Source organism: Phocoena sinus, chromosome 7, assembly GCF_008692025.1.
Source record: "Phocoena sinus isolate mPhoSin1 chromosome 7, mPhoSin1.pri, whole genome shotgun sequence".
Lineage (NCBI taxonomy): Eukaryota > Metazoa > Chordata > Mammalia > Artiodactyla > Phocoenidae > Phocoena > Phocoena sinus.
The window spans coordinates 28,426,645-28,449,046 of record NC_045769.1 but is presented as its reverse complement, the minus strand read 5'-3'; the positions used below and the strand labels follow the sequence as shown (position 1 = coordinate 28,449,046).

Here is a 22,402-nt window from a genome sequence, read left to right as displayed (position 1 = left end):
GTGCACCTGAAACTAACATAATGGTCTATGTCAATTATATCTCAATAAAAACTAAAATAAAGCACATATGAGACCAAAAAAAAAGGACACTGGAAGTTTGAATTCAAAGATTTTTGACCCCAAATCTAAACCTTTTCTTGCTGCATAATCCTACCGTTACAAGCAGGAGCTTTACAAAGCTTTGGTTTAAGAAATTTACAGAAGTTCAAAGTCTGGTTTTCAAAATGATGTAATAGACTAAAGGACCATATTAGGTGTTATGGTTATGGGGAGACCTGGCCAGTCAAAGGAATGCGATTATTTGGCAGCTCACTCTAAGACTTGCCCTTAGGAGATCAGCAAGTTCATTGCCCCTATTTTTTAGACAGTTCATGGTACAACAATCTTAACTTTACCCAATAATTCCATTCCAGGGTCTACTCACTTTTATCAACAGGATAGTTTGTACCTAATCCTAAATCCTCCCAATAGCAAGTTCAAAAAAAAAAAAAAAAAGCATTCTAAATTCCAAGGAAGAAAAAAAATCACATTTTGCTTCATAAAGTCAAAGTTGACAATGCTGACCTGAGAAAGCAAAGGTGCTAGCAATAGACTCCACTCTCAGCTTGTCTTCCTAGTAATGATGGAGCTGGTAGCTAGTTTGTGCATTTGTTAGCAGGGCTGTTTGCTACATGCTGTGCCACAAATTAAGTTACCAGTTTTCTCTGAATTTTGTAGTGGGTGGCACTGGCACCTGGGGGGCAGGCATCTGTGTTTTTTTCCTGCTTGGAATCCATTCCACTTTCCAGTATCCCTCTTTGCTTAGGTGAGCACTTCTTCATTCTCAATCCTTGTGGTCTTGCTCATTTTATCCCTAACTCCAGGGATACGCTCGGCCTTCATTTCAGCCACTTAGAATATTCTATTCTACGGGCCACAGTGACCAGGTCAGGAAGAGGGAAATTAAATCAAACCTGGCCAGTGAGACTCAAAGCAAAGACTTTGTAAGAACTCCCCTTCGGGATTCTGAGCTACAGTATGCTGTGTGCCTGGAGCTCTGCAGGTCCACCACGCGGAAAGAGCCTGTTGAGAGCAAAGCCAACACAGAGGAAAACAGAGCTGAGGAAGACAGAAGGCTACAAAGAATGACTTCTGATGATCTCACTTGAACGCCTGCATGCAGTCATGCCCAAGGCTTGTTGATAATGTGCACCCACACATCCTTTCTGTTAAAGCTTGTGTGGGTGAGTTTGCAGTCACTTGCAATTGGAAGAGTCCTGCCCAGTGCCATATAAGTGATCTCAGTTCAGACTTATCTGCATTCTGACCCCATGCAGGCTGATCTTTCCTTTCCTATTTTGCAAGAAGACAGAAATGTAACCCAAGTATCAGTCAGACATAACAGCTGCTGCTAATCTTTTTTTTTTTTTTTTTTAAAGAATTTATGTATTTAGAGCCTACCTGGCTCTTTGGTGGGGCTGGTGGCGGACTCTGGGAGGACTCACACCAAGGAGTACTTCCTGGAACTTCTGCTGCCGGTGTCCTTGTCCCCACGGTGAGCCACAGCCGCCCCCCGCCTCTGCAGGAGACCCTCCAACATTAGCAGCTTCTACTTTGTCTTTGGATGTGGGGTATCTTTTTTGGTATTTTCTTGGATGGGAGGGGAAATGAAAAATCTGATAGAGAGAAAGGTTCTTCTTCTTGGCTACTGTTGGAAGCTGTGGGTCCTTGAGCTTCTGCAGACTTTGGAAGAGGGAATCCTTAGCTGAAAGATTCAAGAACCAGGGGGTGTCCCAGAGAGCCCACAGAACGATTAGAAGAATCTTTGCCGACCCACCAGAGATCCCTGGATTCCACGTGGAGAACCATCCATCTAAAAAGCGACATCTTGATTTCAGAATCCTTCTTTTTTTTAAATAAATAAATAAATAATTTACTTATTTTTGGCTGCGTTGGGTCTTTGTTGTGGTGTGCGGGCTTCTCATTGCGGTGGCTTCTCTTGCTGTGGAGCACGGACTCTAGGCACGCAGGCTTCAGTATTTGTGGCACGTGGGCTCAGTAGTTGTGGCTCGCAGGCTCTAGAGTGCAGGCTCAGTAGCTGTGGCGCGCGGGCTTAGTTGTTCCGTGGTATGTGGGGTCTTCCCGGACCAGGGCTCGAACCCGTGTCTCCCGCGTTGGGGGCGGATTCTTAGCTGCTATGCCACCAGGGAAGCCCTGCTGCTAATCTTCTACTGAAGGCTCTCTGAGCAAAGTTGGATCCAGGATATTTGGGAGATTAAGTGTAAATCATTAAACACTTATCTTTAGCAAGTGAGATATTTGTTCATACAGGCTTCTTTAAACGGTCAGCTTTATCTCTAATTTTAAGTTTAGGTTAGGTTTTTTAAATGTCTACAAATCTCCATTGTTGAAAATGTAGGCTTGAAAACGTCTGCTAAGTTAAAAACTTATTTGCAAGACTTTAAAGGAAGGGAGAGAAATGCAGCTCATTACAAAATGAGCCTTCTATTCTTGAGGAAAAGGCTCAATGAATTTCAGGTCCATATTTTCTGGTTTGAGGATAAATAATGCCAGTTAATTTTTTTCTTCTCTTACTACTATGGGTATCAAAACTAGAGAAATATGAGTTAATTTTTTTAATTTAAAAATAATTTTTAATTAAAAATTTTTAATTAAAATTTTTTTTAATTAACGGAAAGAATTTTTAATTAAAAATAATTTTTTAAATTAACAATAAAAATTTTTTAAATTTGGCAGCACTGCACGGCATGCAGGATCTTAGTTCCCCAACCGGGGATCGAACATGGGCCCCGACAGTGAAAGCTCTGAGTCCTAACCACTGGATTGCCAGGGAATTCCCAAGTTAATCTTTTTATTTTATTTATTTATTTATATTTTTTGCGGTACGCGGGCCTCTCACCGTTGTGGCCTCTCCCTTTGCGGAGCACAGGCTCCTGACGCGCAGGCCCAGCGGCCGTGGCTCGCGGGCCCAGCCGCTCCGCGGCATGTGGGATCTTCCCGGACCGGGGCACGAACCCGTGTTCCCTGCATCGGCAGGCGGACTCCCAACCATTGCGCCACCAGGGAAGCCCCCAAGTTAATCTTTTTAAAGATTATAGTGGTTATTTGTGGTGCTTTGAATCTTAAAGAAACTCAACTTATGAAAATGCGAGTAACGCATTAACCACACAATAACACAATATACAATAATGATAATACAATAGATATAACAGCAATAGAAGCTTACATATGTTGAGCGTTTATTATATGCCCAGTCCTGTGCTAAAGGCTCACCATGCATTATTTAATTCATGCCTCCCAACAACCCCATCAACCATCTTGTGTAATGAGGCACAGAGTGGCTAAATATTCAATAACTTAGCCCTGGCCTCCTGGTTGCTTATTGGGAAAACCTGAATTCAAACCCAGGGCTGTCTGACTGCAGGGCTTAATTACCAAACTATACTACCTGGATTTCCAATCCTTTCTTTGTTCCTAAATGTGCATAAATTTAACTGAGGGTGTTTTGCTTGCCTGATTGTCATGATTTATAAAATTTTAAATCAGTATTACAAATTGGTGTGGTGGGTGGATTGTTAACATCAGAATGTACAGTTTTAGATTTTCATGAAAACTTGGAAGTTCTGGCCACCTGGCCCCTCCTTTTCCCAAGGAGGGAGGCAGGGATTATGTCCAGCTGCCCCCTGTTGATGGGGCAGTTCCACTCCGAGCTGGCCCAGTTCTCTGTAAATGCTCTTGGGGCTCCCCGGCTTTCCTGCTTCCATCCCTCCTCCCAATTGCCTGTCCTTTGTCTTTAAGGAAATGCAGGTCCAATTGCATGAAGCCTGCTGAATGCCTTCCAGTGTCTCCAATTACCTGAAAGCACTTCATACCCTGCTCCACCCCACCGTTTTTTGTTTTTTTTTTTAACATCTTTATTGGGGTATAATTGCTTTACAATGGTGTGTTAGTGTCTGCTTTATAACAAAGTGAATCAGTTATACATATACATATGTTCCCATATCTCTTCCCTCTTGCATCTCCCTCCCTCCCACCCTCCCTATCACACCCCTCCAGAAGACCAACCCTCAGAATGGGAGAAAATATTTGCGAATGAAGCAACTGACAAAGGATTAATTTCCAAAATTTACAAGCAGCTCATGCAGCTCAATAACAAGAAAACAAACAACCCAATCCAAAAATGGGCAGAAGACCTAAATAGACATTTCTCCAAAGAAGATATACAGATTGCCAACAAACACATGAAAGAATGCTCAACATCATTAATCATTAGGGAAATGCAAATCAAAACTACAATGGGGTATCACCTCCCACCAGTCAGAATGGCCATCATCAAAAAATCTACAAACAATAAATGCTGGAGAGGGTGTGGAGAAAAGGGAACACTCCTGCACTGCTGGTGGGAATGTGAATTGGTACAGCCACTATGGAGAACAGTATGGAGGGTCCTTAAAAAACTACAAATAGACTACCATATGACCCAGCAATCCCACTCCACCGTTTTAGTGTCTTCTCTGGCCTTTGTCTCCACCCACTCCTTATATTCTGTCCTCTGGCCATGCTGGGTTTCTCACTGTCCACCCAACGCACCGAGCCCTGTCACGCCTCTGTGTGTTCACGCCTTTCTCGTACTGTTCTGCTGCTATCATGTCCGTCTGCTCTTTCTCAATGGTTAAATTCTTACTTATAATTTAAAACCCATCTCCAATGTTATCTCCCCAGGAGACAGAGAATCCTCCTTGGGAATTCTCCTTACTTACCCAGGAAGAACTCACATATTTCTTCTTCTGTGCCTCTGTAGCCCTTCACATCCTCAGCTCCTACCCAGTTAACCACATTTTACTGCATCAAATTAATTGTGGGTCTCGCTTTCCTACTAGACTCTGAGCTCCTGAAGGCGAAAGGCCCCGTCTTGGTCTTCTGTATTCCCAGAACCTGATACAGCGATTGGCACAGAGTGAGGACTCCAGCAATCTTAGCTCCTTCCCCCTATCTCCTTGATGGCAGTGACTGTCTTACCATCTCCAAAATTTCTCTGCTTAACTCAGCAGCACTGGGACCTGGGACATAAAAAGCGCTCAATTAACCTGTTTTGAACTATCCATTAACTCTGTGGCTGGCACGGCAGGTCTCAACCTGTGTCTGACCCCATATTGACCTTAGCCTTCTCAGTATCCCTCTTAGTTAATTTCTCCAGCTGCCAGCAATACCTGTGACCTGCAGGCTCTGCCCTTCTAATCATTAAGCCAATGAGGAGGTCGGCAAGCTAAGACGTTAGGAAGCTTGACTACTCAGGAGCCAACATGTGTTATGGCCAGTAGTTTCAGAAGCAATAGTGGTGAACAAAATTCCAGCTTTCCACCCGACCTCAGGCTACTTCTGCCCACCAGTCTGTCTGTCCCTCTAGTGAGAAGTAGGGCTTGACTGGCCTCACTTCTTGTCTGAGTTTCCTTCTGGGACAGAAACCCGGATCGAAGCAGCATCCTCGGAGCTGTGGGTTCCTGGCACCTAGCCGAATTCTCAGCGTCCATCTTCTTTGCTCCCATCATCCCTTTTATTGACGCAGCATCAGGCACTGCTCCGAAAGTTCTGCCTCCATGTTCTTGTCTGGTTTCTGGGAACACGGATGAGAACCCACTAGCATTTGTTCTTCCCTCTGGAACCTGGTGGCATATGCAGTAAGCCTTCCCTTGGAGTGGGGCGCCCTTCCCTGCTCCTGTCCTCATGACTGCGGCCAACTCCAGGCTACCTGCTCCAGCCTGAGCTCAGCCGGCCCTCCAGAGTGGTATCAGCTCTGCCCCTGTGTCTTCTCAGGCTCTACTTCCAAGTTGATCTTTTTCCTTTTGTTTTCTGTCTGCTAAAGATTGATCTTGGATTTCCTAGTCCTTCCTGCACCTATCTAGGTACACTTGCCCTTCTATTAAAAAGCAAAAAAAAAAAAGCCCTTTTTATTTTCAACTCAAGGGAATGAATAATAATCATATGCTACCTGGACGGGTTTTCAGTCCTGGGCTGATAAGATTTCTTTTCTTTTCCTTTTTTTTTAACGTTTCACAGGGAAACCACCCCCATCTCTAAATCTCCGTATTGCAGAAGGGGTCTAAGGCCACTTTCACAGATATGAGCTAGTCCCGTTGCTTCTTCTAAAGCGGTAAAGTGACTCAAGTCCCTTGTTACTAATAGGATGCTTGACTGAAGTGCGATCCTGCATTCGTTTTCCTTTTCTGATCAGCAGCCCAGGGAGACAGGTTTCCTCTGCTCCCTAACAGGAACACTGGGAAGCACCCTTAGGTGCTCTGTGAGAATTATTCCACACGTAGATTTTTTTTTTTTTTTTTTTCGCGGTACGCTGGCCTCTCACTGTTGCGGCCCCTCCCACTGCGGAGCACAGGCTCCGGACGCGCAGGCTCAGCGGCCATGGCTCAGGGGCCCAGCCGTTCCGAGGCGTGTGGGATCCTCCCAGACCGGGGCACGAACCTGCGTCCCCTGCAGGCGGACTCTCAACCACTGCGCCACCAGGGAAGCCCGTAGATGTATTTTTGATCCTTTTGTGGGAGGAGGTAAGTTCCACATTCTTCTATTCTGCCATCTTGATCTCCCTCCTGGAGAGCATCCTTCATGTTTCCTGATGGAGAGCCACTTACCGTCATGTTGCAGCACTTTCCATGCTTTCATTCTCTTCCTTGTTTAACTTGTACAAATAGTCTTTTTTGAGAAGAGCCTGCCAGTGACTTATGGTATCGTGCCCTAGATCTGTGGTGGTTTATCAAACCCCTTCCTCCCCAAATGAAGGCAGGATTGTCATGGAGGACAAACCACTATTGTAACTGGAAGTGGGGGTCTGGCTGCTCGCCGCTCAAAAGCCAATAAAGAGGCAAGATTGGTGGAAAGGAAAGTTTGCTCTGTTTTGGATGCCGGCAACCGTGGGGGAGGGCGGACTCTTGTCCAAAGGCCGACTCCCCACCGCGTCCCCCCAGACAAGCAGGGGGCAAGAGCCTTTATAGACGGAGGGAGGAGGCTACATGTAGAAGCAGCACAGTCAGCTCTGGCCGTCACGTTGAAGTTGGAAATGTGGTGGTCTGACCAGCATCATCTTGATTGTTTTAACAGTTCCAGGGTTGGTTTGTTCCCATTTTCTTGAGGTTAATTCTCAGAATTGTGGCAGTTTATGTCTTGACTACAATCTGGTCATCACGTAGTTAACTTCTTCCACCTGGTGGGGCTTTTAGTATCTGTAAGAGCTCACAAGCTCACAGGATATGGCTCAGAATATTCTCTATAGCCCTTGAGGAGGAGCTGAAGGTCCTTGACTGTGTTTGCTGACTGAACTATGATTATTCAGTCTTGTTGGACTGTTTTCCTTTGTTTCTGTACTTTCTCATTTCTCTGATTAAACTTATTCATTGGCTGAAGTTTTTCCACAGACAAAAGGCAGGCTGAGGACACGGGGGGCTAGACCACAGGGTCCTGCTCCATTTCACTATGAGGCCTGCGAACTCCCTTTCACTGTGGGACCCGTTGGCAGCAGGGAGCCCCCCAGTCACACCCTCCTTTATGGTCTTGCTGGCGACCTTGTCTAAAATGACGGAAGCTGCTATAGCCAGTCTGGTTTCATGAGTGCTGCTTTTGAGTTTCAAAGATCCCTTTTTCCTGTTTCCAGTCCTCTAGGTGGGACCCTTTTCCCGCCTCTCCCTCTGCCTCTTTTCTCCTCATTTAGGATGAGATTACAACCTTTAAGTAAATTATTGCTACAAATGGCACGTCCAGGCAATAGTATACAGTCACCCCTTGACCGACACAGTCTTGAACTGCTTGAGTCCACTTCTACATCGATGTTTTTCCGTAAACATACAATTGGCCATCTACATCCACAGGTTCTGCATCCAGGGCATCCAATTTCAACCAGCAGCTGGTTGAGTCTTCAGATGCCAAACCCGCAGATGAGGTCGGCCGACCGTGCCAGCCTTTTTATAGGAGGGACTTGAGCATCTGGGCATCTTGGTATCCCCAGGGACTCCTGCAACCCATCCCCTGCAGATACTGGGGATCAACTGTACATGTTTCTGACCCTTCCAACCACCCCCCCCCACACCCAAGTCTTCCTTTGTCAAAGCGTGTCCTTATCCTGCCGGAGGCAGAGGTGTATAACCTAATGGTGAACCGCGAGGATTCCGGAGTCAGAGAAATCTGGCTTCAAATCCTGGCTCTGCTCCTTCCATTTGTATGTGGCGCTGGATTAATCATTTAACTGTTATGAACTGGTATCCTTGTTAAATGCAGATACTGCCAGTACCTAACTCATATGGCTGTTGCGAAAAGATTGGAACAAGCAAATGGATGTGAAGTGATTGGCACTGTGCCTGCCACACTGGAAATGCTGTAAATGTTGTCAATTATTATTGGCTACATGGCAGAGAGAAACATTGTCAAAGTAGCAGGACAGCCTTCCAACGCTGTTGTCCTTTCAGCAGCTGTTTGATCCCTGGTCACTGATGCGGAAGTTATATTACACAGTGCCACCAAGTCAGCTGTCCATGTCTGGATGTATATTCCAGATGTTTAAAGAATTTCAATATTTTCCTGTCATAAAGCATCAGCAGAGACTCGTCTGAACAGTACCAATTAAGTCTTATCTCTAAAATTATAATAATGTGTATTATACCTCATGGGGAAGTTTTTTGTTTGCCTCTGAGCTAATGGAGATATTCAAACTGATAGGTCCAATGAGGAAGTGGGTAGAGAAGAGGCTGCTTCCCACCATGTCACCATGTTAAAAAGCTCCCTGTAGGGCAGCAGTTACAATGAATCCTCACTAGCCCAGGACAAGCTGAGACATAATGGTTTAAATGGTTCCAGCTTCTGTCATTAGGATCACCATTGGGTTGGCGCCTGTGTCTCTCCCTTTGATTTTTTTAGTATTTTCTTATTTTCTCGTACCACAAAATGTTCCATACTCATATTTATTTTCCCTGCTCCTGTCTTGGAATTAACCACTTCTCCTAGGAGCCGTGGTTCCTTTTATTGGAGAAAGGTGCTTAGATATAAAGAAAAAACATGCTATTGTTTTCCCTACACCACACACAATACTCCAAACGCTCTGTACTCTGGTCCCCAAATGTATGGAGGTTCCCCCCATCCTCCACATCAAGCAATTCTGCAGCACTAACTGGGTGTCATATGATATAACTCAATTTTAACACTATCTACCCAGAGATAGCATCAGATCCCGTGGGTTAAGGGCTCAGTCTTACAAGACTGCCTGCATCCTCTTCAGATGCCAATCGCATCCAGGTTATCAACTGTGCTTCTGACCTACTGGCTATAAATTGGAGGTTCCCACAACCTCCTCCCTGAATTTCGTTAATTTGCTAGACTGGCTCAGAGAACTCAGAGAAACAGTTTATTTACTAGATTACAGGTTTATTAGGAAAGGATATTTTTTAATAAAAGGACTTTTAAGAGGTTTTAGTTTTAATTTGTTTAAGGAGTATAAGTAGTGGTTTAAAGAAAAGACTTTTGCTAAAAATAGCTGGTGACGGGCTTCCCTGGTGGCGCAGTGGTTGGGAGTCCGCCTGTCGATGTAGGGGACACGGGTTCGGGCTTTGGTCCGGGAGGATCCCGCATGCCGCGGAGCGGCTGGGCCCGTGGGCCATGGCCACTGGGCCTGTGCGTCCGGAGCCTGTGCTCCACAACAGTGAGAGGCCCATGTACGCAAAAAAAAAAAAAAAAAAAAGCTGGTGATAAGATCATGGCTATTAAACTCGTTTCTTTCACAGGAAGTGGCTACTCTTTTGTTTCTGAAAATTTCTTAGGAAAGATTTAGTATTCTAAAGAGTCTAAAGTTATATATATGTCATTTGTTGTCACTTAAAAATCTTGGGCAGAACAGCCAGATGGAAGAGCTGCATAGGGCAAGGTGTGGGGAAAGGGGCTCAGAGCATCCATGCCCTTGCCTGGTGCATAACCCTCCCAGCACCTCCACATGTTCACCAACCTGGAAGCTCTCCACACCTCGTCCTTTTGGGTGTTAAGTAGGCTTCATTACATAGACATGGTTGGTGAAATTACTGACCACCTCTCCCTTCCCCACAGGTGGCTGGTGGCAGTGGGGCTGGATGTTTCAAACTTCTAATTACAGGTTGGTCCCCCTGGCTATCAGTCCCCATCATTATGGACTTTCCAAAAGTCAACAAAATTCCCAGGACACAAAATGAGACAAACAGGAAAGCAATAGTTGTTCCTGGGAAGGAAAGAATCAATAACCAATGGGTAGCCCCAAACCAAATTCACGACAGTCACAATTCAAAGAACTAATTCTTACAAATGGTTTCCTCCACTAATCTGAATTTGTAAAGAAAGGTCACATTAAGCCTATGTAAACTCATATTTCCATCTGTGGTTCATTTGCACCAAATTGAACCCAACTGACTCCTACTTTCCACTAGTTATTCCTAGAAAGAATTTCTAGATTACTTTGGTAATTATAGTCATTTATTCTTATAAACCTCTTAGAGAAGAAAAATATGGACCTATAAAGAAAAACGTTTACAAAAGGGAAAATAAGGTTTTGTCCATACTTTACATCTGTGAATAATGGATAATACCTTACAGAAGAAGAGGGTTTCTTGGGATCATCCAGGGACTTTGGAGGCATAAATGTTCACATCTACATATTCAAGCCTCCCGTTGTAGCAGATATCTGTTATTTTTGTCAGCCCTACATCTCTTCTCTTTGAGAACTGCTCCTCCACAGGTAGAGCTAGTAATCCCAAGGTCCTATCTCCCCAACACATGGTGGTCATGTGATCAAGGCTGGCCAATTAGAACATGCCACCCTCTAGGAAGCACTCATAGTTCAGGGCTGGCAACTCACCCCTGCAGGACTAACAGGAATCCTTTTAAGAGACTTGATCTAAATGTTCAGGGAGAGAGATGGGGATTTTGAACACTAGTGATCTGGTAATCCTGGATTCCTGTGAACTTCTCATGGGAAAGCCTGTTTAAGGATGAAGCCCACACGAAGGAAAGGATATCATTGCTTGAACCCTTGAATACATTTCGGCATGAAACAGCTGTGACTTCCTAGTTCTAATCCTGTTTCAGTTTAAACTCTTTTTTTTTTTTTTTTGCGGTACGCGGGCCTCTCACTGTTGTGGCCTCTCCCGTTGTGGAGCACAGGCTCCGGACGCGCAGGCTCAGCGGCCACGGCTCACGGGCCTAGCTGCTCCGCGGCCTGTGGGATCTTCCCGGACTGGGACACGAACCCGTGTTCCCTGCATCGGCAGGCGGACTCTCAACCACTGCGCCACCAGGGAAGCCCAGTTTAAACTCTTTTGAGTTGACAATCTGTCACTTGCAACAGAAGGCATCTACTCCGCCTCCCTAGAATTGGATAAATAAACTCCCATGAGTAAGAAGGGATGCTCAGAGTTAAGTTCAATTCCCACCTGCACAGAAACACTCTATTATTCGGTGGATGCCTGAGCCCCTCAAGGAACAGGATGGTCACTACCCTGTGCCTATTACATTGCCGCTATTTCTACCTACTTTAAAGTCTTTTTTGTGAGACTGATAGCAATCTCCCCATAAATTATACCCATTGGTGTTGCTTCTGTACTGGACTCAGAAAATTAGTCTGGGCTCTTTTTCATATGGGATCCTTTTAAATATCTGAAAATACTTTTTCTCTACAGTTTCAATAGTCCCAGTTTCTTTACTCTTAGGAGATGGTTTTTAAACTCTTCACAATTCTGGTATCCTCTTTAGAAAATGTGATGTTAGTAATGATACCTTTACAATGTATTGCCTAGAAATGAGAAATTTATTTGACTAGTTTGGAGAACAGTAGATCTATTATTTCCTGTATTCTAGGTACTATAGCTCCCTTACATACTCTTATAATTACATTATTTTTAGCCAAGCTTTGGGCTTCTTGATAATTTTTTAAAGTCCACAACAAGTACAAAATACAATACTTAGGACAATAAAAAGATAAATAAAATGTAACAACAATAGTTAACATTTAATGAGTTACTATATGTCAGGCATTTTATAGCATTATGTTATTATTTACATCTTACAAACGCCCCAGGATGTGGCTTCTATGATTAGCCCCATTACAGTTGAGAGGTTAAGTGCTTGCCTGATGTCTCACAACTAGTGGATGGTAATGTTAGTATCTAAGTCTGATTCCCAAAATTAGCTCTAGAGAATTCAGGAGCAAGGCTTCTAACAGAAAACCAGCTAGAGGGTTATGGTGAACTGTTAACTGTGAAAGCTGAAGCACTTTAACAGTTGTAATGATTATTAGTTAATTTAAATTTGCTGCGTTGAATTCTGTTGCTGCTGCCGCTTTATTTTTTTTTTACTGCTGATGCTTCTTAAAGGCAAAATTGAGTTCTGTGAATCCTTGAATGGAGGATTATAATGGAGGATGAAGGGGGAAAAGAAACATTTTAAATAAAGCCTGATTAAGGGATTTGCCTGGCGGTCCAGTGGTTAAGACTCTGCCCTTCCAGTGCAGGGGGTGCAGGTTCGATCCCTGGTTGGGGAACTAATATCCCACATGTCATGTGGTGCGACCAAAAAAATAAAAATAAATAAAAGGAAAGTTCTTTAAAAAAAATAATAAAGCCAGATTAAGTAAGTATTAAAGAGGAAGAGTTTTCAAGAACAAAAGAGGTGCAAAAAGTGAGCTGTAGGACCTGGAAACCATGGTGAAGAATCTGGTGAGACTTAGTTTAGAATGGACTAGTCTGATTTCAAGGAAAGAAAAGATGATGAGGTACAACAGGGTTTATCTTATTTTCCAAGCCAGGACCCTGAGAGGGTGAGACAGGTGGCCACAAAGTCTGAGTCAGTGGGAACAGGGAAGTTTCCAAGTGGGAGTGTGGTAGACCCTGGTGGGTGTCTGGGATCTGGGCTGATTTGCAGCGGTCCCCTTTCATGTGGTACGTGTGGTGAAAGTTTTCTGGAACTCTTAACAAAGCCCAAAGGCTATGAGAACAGGGGCTATGTTTATGCACTCTATCAACAGTTCCCAATTCCCACCTTTGAGACCAGCATAAGCTGGCAGTGGGATGATTCAGGCAGAAAGACAAACATCGTTTGGAGGATACTGCTCAAAGCAGCCTCAAGACGCAAGCTTGGGTGTTATTCTAAAGAGCCACGGTCGTGGCTTTCAAAGGCAAGGATGGGCAGAGGAGCTGCCCTACACACTGTTCATCATCTCTGAATACACCTAGATTGATCTGAGACTTTTTAAGACCAGTGGGTTATGAACAACCATATATGTCTGTAGACACTGAGAGAGGGATAGAGACACAGGAAGTCAGCCAATGACATGTGGCATAGCTGTCCCTGTTTTCTAAAAGAGATGAATCAATATTCTGGTAAAAGAACTACTCATATACAATGGTAAGAAAAAATGTAAAGGATGTAAAAAAGAGTTGGTTGAGAAATCATAAGTAAATAGGTGTTGAGCTTGAAGGTGAAAGTGAAGGAAGTATTTGAACAAGGGTATGGGATCTATCTTACCCATGAACTCAAAGTTTCATAAATTAGAAATGGATCTGTCAGATGTTGGGAGATGGAGGAGAAGACATAGGCTCTGTGAAAAGGCACAAACAAATGCTGGATTCCCTTCTCCGAAGGGCCACAGGCGCTCCGGTGAACACAGACCAACCAACGTGCCTTTCTTCACCTTCTCTTAGGAAATACCTATGCTGTGTCACAAAGCTCTCAAACACTGCTATTTGAGTACAATTTACACTTACTTAATAAGCTCTTCGGCTAAGTTATAAGTTTATCTTGCCTACACGGCATAACAGTATATTTAAAAGGTGCAAAATAATCTCTTAGTAATTGTGATGTTGCGACAAACTTTTAAACCATAACTGCCTTCCTTCTGGTGAGCACTGGGTGGTGCTCTCATCTAAGAGGAAGTAACTCTAGGCAGTTGTACACCAGGCCTCTGTCGCTCTGCCTACCACAGCTTCGAAGTCCTTAATCTCTCTCTCTTAGTAATTCTAAATGTGGGTGCATAGGCACCCTGGTATTTTTTGTTTGTTTGTTTATAACAGCTTTATTCATAATCACATTTATGTTCAAACTGAAGGAGATTTATAGATGTATACAGGGCATCCTGGTATTTTTAAGTATTCATTACAATTTTCCAAATTTCCTTGAAGAATCTGTATGTAGTGCTTTTTAGTATAATGGGCAAAAAATTAAAAGTGATATAAAACAATTAGATTCCACTTCTCTAATTATATTGGCATTGTTCCTGCTGACTTCAATGTTTCTGAATGTATCTGGTCTGAAGAACTAGCTAAAAAGTCATTATGTTAAAAACAAAACCAAAAAACCTCTGTTTATTGTTTAACATTTTATTTTATTATTTTTTTAAATGAAAGATAAAACTTTTATTGTGTAAGTCACTGAACTGTTGGTGCTCTTTGTTACAGCATTTAGCTTTCCCTGACCCATACATTCTTCTTTGTCTTGTGCTCTTAAAGCTGGAGTGCACCCCAGGCTTCTCCACCTACACACACTCCCTTGGACATCCTGTTCAGGCTTATAACTTTCAATACCATCTACCCACCAATGACTTACAAAAGTAGATCTCCAGCCCAGCCTCTCTCCTGAACTCCAGGTTAGTATAACCAGTTGCCTGGTTAACAATTTCACTTAGATATTCACAGACACCTCAAACTCATCTTGTCCAAAATGGGACCTCCTGGTTTTCCTCCACAAACCTGCTCCTCAGCAGTTCTCCCTGTTTGGGTTGACTGCAACTCCTTCCTTCCAGTTGCTCAGACCAAACCTCTCTCTCACCTCCACATTGAATCCAGCAAGAGTTTTTTTTGGCTCCACCTTCAGAATATGTTCAGAATCTCACCACTTTTTACCTCCATAAATGCCACACCCTGTCCTGAGACACCATTCTCTCACCGCTAGTATCTCTCTGTTTTCTTCCTCTCCCCTTCCTCTTTCTTTTTATTTTCAAGCTTCTTCAAATAACCTTAGCAATTAACCCTAACAGAAGCAATGCATATGCCCAAACAACGTATTCAATATACTAGTTTTGTTCTTAGAGAAAAAAGTTGTTTTTTAACGAGAGCTGGAAGGGCCGAGGAGAAAGTAACTAAGTTAAGAAGTTATTGGAATAGTTTTGATGAAAGGTAATGTGAGAAGGAGTGGCAGTGAAAATGTAAAGGTTTTAAATAGCTTGTGTTGATTATTACACAACCACCTTTTCTTTTTTAAAAAAAATTTATTTTTTTTTGGCTGCGTTGGGTCTTCATTGATTGTGTGTGGACTTTCTCTAGTTGCGGCGAGTAGAGGCTACCCTTCGTTGTGCGGTGCGGGCTTCTCATTGCAGTGGCTTCTCTTGTTGCGGAGCATGGGCTCTAGGCGTGTGGGCTTCAGTAGTTGTAGCACACGGGCTCAGTAGTTGTGGCTCATGGGCTCTAGAGCGCAGGCTCAGTAGTTGTGGCACGTGGGCTTAGTTGCTCTGCGGCATGTGGGATCTTCTCTGACCAGGGCTCAAACACGTGCTCCCTGTGCCACCAGGGAAGCCCCTACACAATCACATTTTCCAGTTCACAGGTCTGAGTAGGCAGCTAGCTTTGGCCTCTTGGAGGAGAATGGGGTCACGTTGCTTGTGGAGGAAGAAGCAGTGTTAGTGTTCTGTACTAATGCTTCTCCTTTACTGGTTTTTGCTTATGTGGATTTGAAATAATTTTGCTTGTTCCATTTCTCTCCTTTTATTTTTTAAAATGCTTTTGACTTTAGAGCTCAGGTTCTAGATGCTGGTTCTGAGCCTACTGACAATATCACTCTGTCTCAGCCAAGGTCTGATGACTAATGCTGTTTCCCTCCCAGGTCTGGCCTTAACTATCAGACCACCTTCTCTCTTACTTCTCTGGGCTCTTCATACTTTGGTCAACTCAAATTACTCATTGTTTCCCTCGTATGTGCCATGCTTTCTTCCCTGTGGGACAAGACTAGTTCATGGTGTTTCCACAACATTTATATCCATTTCTCCCAAATCCATAGAACTTAATAATAATGATGATGATGATGATAATAATAATTGTAGACAGTTGGTGAGCACTTACCATGTGCCAGGCACTGTACTTAGTGTTTACAGGCCTTATATCATTTTAACCTCACACCATGCAAGGGAGGGACTTTTACTATCCCTGTTATACTGACGAGGTACACTCTGCCCAGATCCTTTCAGGCCTTCTTTGCAGCTCTGAGTGCCCAGCTTCGGCAGGCTTTGCTGCTAACGCTTGCCCTGCAACCTTCTGATGATTGCCCCTTACCAGCCAGTGAGGAGAGTCCAAAGGCTCTGGGAGTTTTGTGTCTCCCTTGCCCTGTGATCAATGGCAAAAGGGACTGTTGTCAGACAACCAGCCCCCAGATCCTTTGTCTCCAGTCGGGAGAAACTTGGAGGTATGATCCATGCTCTGAGGCTCTCCAAGGGATCTGGCTAAGTTGGCATTTTCTTCCCCATCTTGCTTCTTCAACTCCCTCACCTTTCCTTGTGGGAGCACTTCCCCATAAGTCACTTTTCCTGAATCCTTGGTTCATGATCTGTGTCTGGGGGAACCCGATCTGAGACTCTTGCCTGGCTCGTACAAGATATAGTTGAGATTCAAACTAATGCAGTCTAACTGCAGTCATATTTTAGAGTTCTAATCCCTTTGTTATATTGCCTGTCATGTCGGTATGATCATCTGTTTCAATCTCTTTTTCCTAGCATTCTGTTAGAAATTTTACCAGAAGAATTTTGGAGCCGGGTCTTTGATACTTGATAATAAGCCGCGTCTTTGATAATTCTCAGTGTGGTGGTGGGAATTCAAAGTCCTTCCTAGGGATGGATGAAGTTGCAGTAGGAGCACCTCAGATACTCTGACAAGTATCTTGGGCTTCTTCCTCAATGCTCCCACAGTCGTGTAGACATACATGCAACAACCATGCTGCTGGGATAATTAGTTTAAAAATTCTCTTGGATATTCTGCTCCCTCACTAGACTGTAAGCTCTTGGAGACAAGGACCCACTTCTGCTCATTGTTGTTTCCTGGTACAGAGCCCAGTGTCTAAAAATGGAGGTGTTCAATCTTTTCGGATGTAATTCTGTAGTACAGAAAACTAGATTTAGAACTGCAGTTCTTAAATTTCATTTGCATATGAATCACCTGTGGGGTGGGGTTTAGGATTCTGTCTTTTAACTGGTGTCGCAGGTGATCCTCAACCCATTACTGATACTTTGAAAACACTAATATACAAGGTCCAGATACTCAGTAATAACTAAGGAACACTTATGTTGTAAGTTCTTATTATATATCAGTTGCTTTGTGCCTGGCATCGTTGTAAGAGAATTATGGCTATTAACTTAATTAAGCCACATTTAACTTCTATGAAGAGAAAAGTATTATTACCCCCTTTTTTACAAATTAGAAAACTGAGACACAAAAATGTTAAAAGTGCTAACTTGCTCAATTGCCTATAGCTAGTAAGTGGATGTGGACCCAGGCATTCCGGCTCCAGAGCCTGTCCTCTTAACTGCTTCCCCACACCACCCTTTCCGCTGATACATGTAAGAAAATCCACGTTATCCCCAGCTTTATTTTTGCTGAGCCTTTCTTTCCAAGGAATCTGAAAGGAAAAGAAAGCTACATAACTGCAGGAGACACACAGGAAATATTTTATTAGCTTCCAGATGGAGAAAACGGTAGAGTAAAAATATTTCAGTAGAAATCCACGGCCCTCCTCAGGGAGCCCACTCTGGCATCCAGGGCCCCCCAGTCGTGGTAGCTCCTGTAGTCCCCCGGCCTCACTAGGTACTGCCGCCCACGGTAGTTGGGCATCTCATAGAGGACCCACCAGCCCTCCAGCACGTGAAGGGAGCGGATCTCATTGAAGTGGAAGCGGTCGCGGAGCGAGGAGCAGTCTTCCGTGAGCTCCGCCATCTGGCCTCGGTAGTCCTCTCGCTCGTACATCCTCAGCCGGTGGGAGCTGGTCTGGGTTCAGCAATCAGCAGATGGGAAGGGTCAGAAAACCTAGCCTTTAGCAACCAATCACTCACACCACTGGGGGAATGGGCATTTTTTTAGTCTTTTCTATATCAAAGATGACAAATTAAAAAGACAACCAACACCAGGGCCACTGGGTATAGTTGGGTAGATTGCACACTGCAAAACTGAAGAGGGGCCATTCACACAGACCAAGATATGCATGGTGCTCCATAGTTTTCTAGGGCCACAACCTACATGAATCATATTTAGTACCTACTTAGTACCATTCTTAAGTGACAATTTTTATATATAATTTGTGCTCTCTCCTTTATAGACTTAAACGGTGGTCTGGAGCTCTCCTTCGAGGATATAAAAATAATTAGATATTAAAATAAAAAGACAAATATATCCCTGGCAAAAGGCATTATTTTCAATCTCGATAGCATTAGAAGAGGCTGGGAAGAGAGGAAGTCGAATTGCTTTCCCCAAAGTGAAGCACAGGTGGTGGCAGTCCAGCCCAGGCAACTCCTTAATCCCTTCCTTTCTGCCTTGAGTCCTGCTATTCTAAAATCCTGAGAAGCAAGAGCCATCGTAACGATTAGGTTTCAGTTCTCACCTCTAATATATGGTCTGGCAAAACACTTTTAGGTAATTAATAAAAATAGAAGCTCAAGATCATGAAGGAGGCCTGTCTAGATCAATAGATTATAAAACCTTTAGAAAAATGTAAGGGCAGGCTGTCAGTCCTGGACAAATCCTGTCTGTCTCTTCCTGAGCGCTTGTTCTTTTATCTGCTTGTTCCTTCCCAGCAGGTACCCACTCAATTCCTTCTTCCTTCTTCCACCATTAAATCCTTGTTAGGAAAGGTTCTCATAAGCAATTCATTCTGAGGTATAAAAAACTGCTAATAAGGTATCTTCCATGGTTTGCAAAAGACTCACGTGTGCGTTATCTAATTTGATCTTCACAACAGCCTGACACACGTGGAGCAACCATTCTAAGTCTTTTCTTCTTTTAAGAGAAACTAATGACTAGAGCTTTCAGGCTGTAATCAAAGAGGGCTGGAAAGTAAAAGCCCAGATTTCCAGGCTCCTAATGCCAGTCTGGGTCCTATCAAGGCTTTCAACCCTCTGAGGGGATTTCAAATTTCCCGAGTGGTACATTTTCCACAGGACTCTGTCATAGGCAAACTAAAGTCTCCCTAACTGTGGAATTCCAGGCTGCTCGGGCTTTACTTGGGTAGCAGTGGGCTTTGCAGGTGCTACTAGAATCACATTGTTGGTTATTTGTTTTGCCTAATCAAAAAGCAGAACTTGAGGGACCCTTGATATTCATAATGGTTAATATTTGGAGGAGGGGGTAGTTTGCCATGTGCTGGGCAATGTCCTTTTGACCTCATCACAGTTCGATGAGCCAACTGCCCTTATTAACCCTGCTTTACAGATGAGGAAGGAGAGAAGTAGCCCAATAACTAGCCTAAGGGCACCTGGGTGTGAGGAGTTCACCTGTTGCTTATTCCTCAGCGGTGGCACAGACGCTCTAAACTAATGCCGTGCACCACTTTTGCCCAGTAGAGGTGAGCTTAATTTTAGCAAAGGAGAATACAATTTCAATTAAGAGCATTGCATCACTCAATTTTTCGGTGGAAAGAAACCTTAAAGACATTAATAAAGGGAAAGAGAACCCGGTTAGAGCCAGCAAAAGAAGGCCACCGTCCTGCAGCCTGACCACTGTGTCTGGAGCACTGGTGTGACCCGAGGGCACGGCAGGCCCAGGGGAACCGGACTCACGTGGGGGATGAGGCGGCAGGAGCGGACGGAGTCGTTGAGGCCCATCCACTGCTGGTAGTCGGGGTAGTCGCCGCGCCGCAGGAAGTACTGTTGGCCCTGGTAGTTGGGCTGCTCATAGAGCATCCAGCATCCGCTGTCCACCTGGATGGAGTTGCAGCGGCCGAAGCAGGGCTGCAGGTTGGCGTGGTCGCTGCTGCACTCGTAGTGGCGGCCCTGGAAGCCCCGGTCCTCGTAGAAGGTGATCTGCAGGGAAGGGAAGGACAGGGCTCAGAGGCCTGGCCTCCAGCCTGGCTGCGGGCCCCTCCCGCCGGCGCGGGGCTCACCTTCCCCATGGCTGCTGGATGCGGGGATGCGAGTTCAGTGCGGTGGGGCGGGCGCGCGGGTCTATATAGCAGGAGGGCTGCTGTGTTGGCAGGAACGACACAAAAGGGGCCCCCGCGTGAGGAGGATTTCCTCTCTCTCTTCTATATAATGACGGCGGGGGTGGACGGGGGACTTATTGTATGTTTTCTCTTAGACTCTCCAGAGCTTTCGAACTGATGACCCGCGTAAAACTGTCACTTGGTGCCTCTGGGGCCTTTAAATGAAGCCTATTCAGGAGATTGGAAGCGAGCAAAAGCGCCTAACGGGGTTAATGCTTGTAATGAAACATTTTTTAACCTTTTTGAATTTCGAAGTGATCTCTTTTTGAGGAACAACACCGGGTAGTGACCGGGTCAGAGGTCAGGATGGGCTCCAGCGGGAGGCGTTTAGATGAGAGAGCATTTCCTTGGTGTGAGGATGTGGGACGTGGGTTGCACCTGCCTTCTCCGCAGGACGTCTGAAGGAGGATGGGATTCTCCTCTAAGAGAAGCTCCTACCAGCCTCCCCGCTGATGAGCGGGTGCAGCAGACAACACACCAGAGGAAAGGTGATGGGGGTTGGACCCCGAGGAAACCCTCTTTAAGCACCTGGCTCGGCTCTGCTCCCTGGAGACTGGACCAGGGCCGCCTCCAGACTCAGCTGCTGCCTCCGGCCCACCGGCTGGAAGCCCGCAACTTTGGAGTTCATGAGGGGACTAACGGGTGGTTATTACTCACACTGTAACTTTTTATTTAACCAATAATTTTGCAAACCAGGTTCTAAGGTTAATTAGTTCTAGCTGCTGAAAATTCAAGTTAACATGCAAATGTAACAGATTTAAAATCCTACAATCTTGGGAAGATTCTGCCTTCTCTACCTTCCCCAGCCCTGGGCAAGCCTGGTTGCTCCTTAGTTAATGCTCTGGTTCCGGGCACTAGAGTCTTCCTTCCTTACCACCCACCCCCCATCCCCCCAGCAGCTTCTGGTGCTCCACTCTTTAGAACAGGATTTCACAACCTCATGCTATTTGCATTACTCTCAAGGTTATGACAACCAAATAATATTTTCAGACATTGCCAAATGTCCCCTGGGGGAGTGAAATCAACCCCGGTTGCAAACCACTGCTTTAGAAGGAGCTGGTCCTCAAACAGATGTAAACGTGATACACCTGTCTCGTTCCTTAGTGTGGATTCTTGCTATTTAAGTCTAATGCTAATAAATTGTTTGCCCTGAACAATTTTATTTGAAACACATAAATTTAATAAGCCTGATTCACATTCTTTCTTTTAAAAATTCTAATTTTATAGAAAATTGGAAACTACAGAGAAGTAGAAAGGAGGAAAAAATTCAAACCATAGTACTGTATTTTAAAGATCACTGTGGATGAATATTTTAAAACCTCCTTTCAGTTCTGCAAGATGAAAAAGTTCTAGAGATCTTTGCACAAGGACATCCATGTAGTTAACACTACTGTACTGTGGTTAAAAAATGGTTAAGATGGTAAATTTAATGTTACGTGGTTTTTTTTGTTTGTTTTGTTTTGTTTTGTGGTACGCGGGCCTCTCACTGCTGTGGCCTCTCCCGCTGCGGAGCACAGGCCCCGGATGCGCAGGCCCAGCGGCCACAGCCCACGGGCCCAGCTGCTCCGCGGCATGCGGGATCCTCCTGGACCGGGGCACGAACCTGCATCCCCCGCATCGGCAGGCAGACTCTCAACCACTGCGCCACCAGGGAAACCCTGTTATGTGTTTTTTGTCACAATAAAAAAGTCACCTTATTCCTCCCCTGCAAAAAAAACCTTCTCAATTTTCACTTCTTTGATCTAATACTTTCATTTCTAAGAATTTGTCCAAAGGAAATAGCTAAAGGTACATGAAAATAGTATGCACAGTGGCGTTTTATCAGACCACTGTTTATAATATAAAAAATTAGATACAAATAAAATGTCTACATAAGGCATTAATTAGGTAAGTTATAGAACATCTCTTTGATGAGATGCTACACAGCTACCAAAAATCATGTTCTCAAAGAATTTATTTAATGATATGGAAAATGCTCACCATATGTTAAAATTTTAACATGAGTATATTATACACTGAAAACTACAAAACATTGCTGAAGAAAAGAAGATATAGGGGCTTCCCTGGTGACGCAGTGGTTGAGAGTCTGCCTGCCGATGCGGGGGACACGGGTTCGTGCCCCGGTCCGGGAAGATCCCACATGCCGCGGAGTGGCTGGGCCCGT

The 22,402-nt window shown here is 44.4% G+C and overlaps 1 protein-coding gene across 1 annotated transcript; it reads right to left on the bottom strand.

Annotated features, from left to right (window-relative positions):
• Nucleotides 1–17,693: 17,693 nt before the first annotated feature.
• On the bottom strand, nucleotides 17,694–20,237 carry LOC116756721 (gamma-crystallin F). The gene is made up of 3 exons (XM_032637592.1): nucleotides 20,140–20,237; nucleotides 19,817–20,059; nucleotides 17,694–18,032 (listed from the first exon to the last, which is right to left on the bottom strand). The coding sequence occupies exons 1-3, from the start codon at nucleotides 20,146–20,148 to the stop codon at nucleotides 17,760–17,762; spliced, it is 525 nt and encodes a 174-aa protein (XP_032493483.1). The 5' UTR covers nucleotides 20,149–20,237; the 3' UTR covers nucleotides 17,694–17,759.
• Nucleotides 20,238–22,402: the final 2,165 nt, after the last annotated feature.

What these genes read in the sequence shown, in the direction of transcription:
- LOC116756721 (XM_032637592.1), bottom strand. An exon ending in CCTGCCGCCTCATCCCCCAC is followed by an intron (nt 18,033 to 19,816) that starts GTGAGTCCGGTT and finishes TGCTGAACCCAG; the next exon opens with ACCAGCTCCCACCGGCTGAG.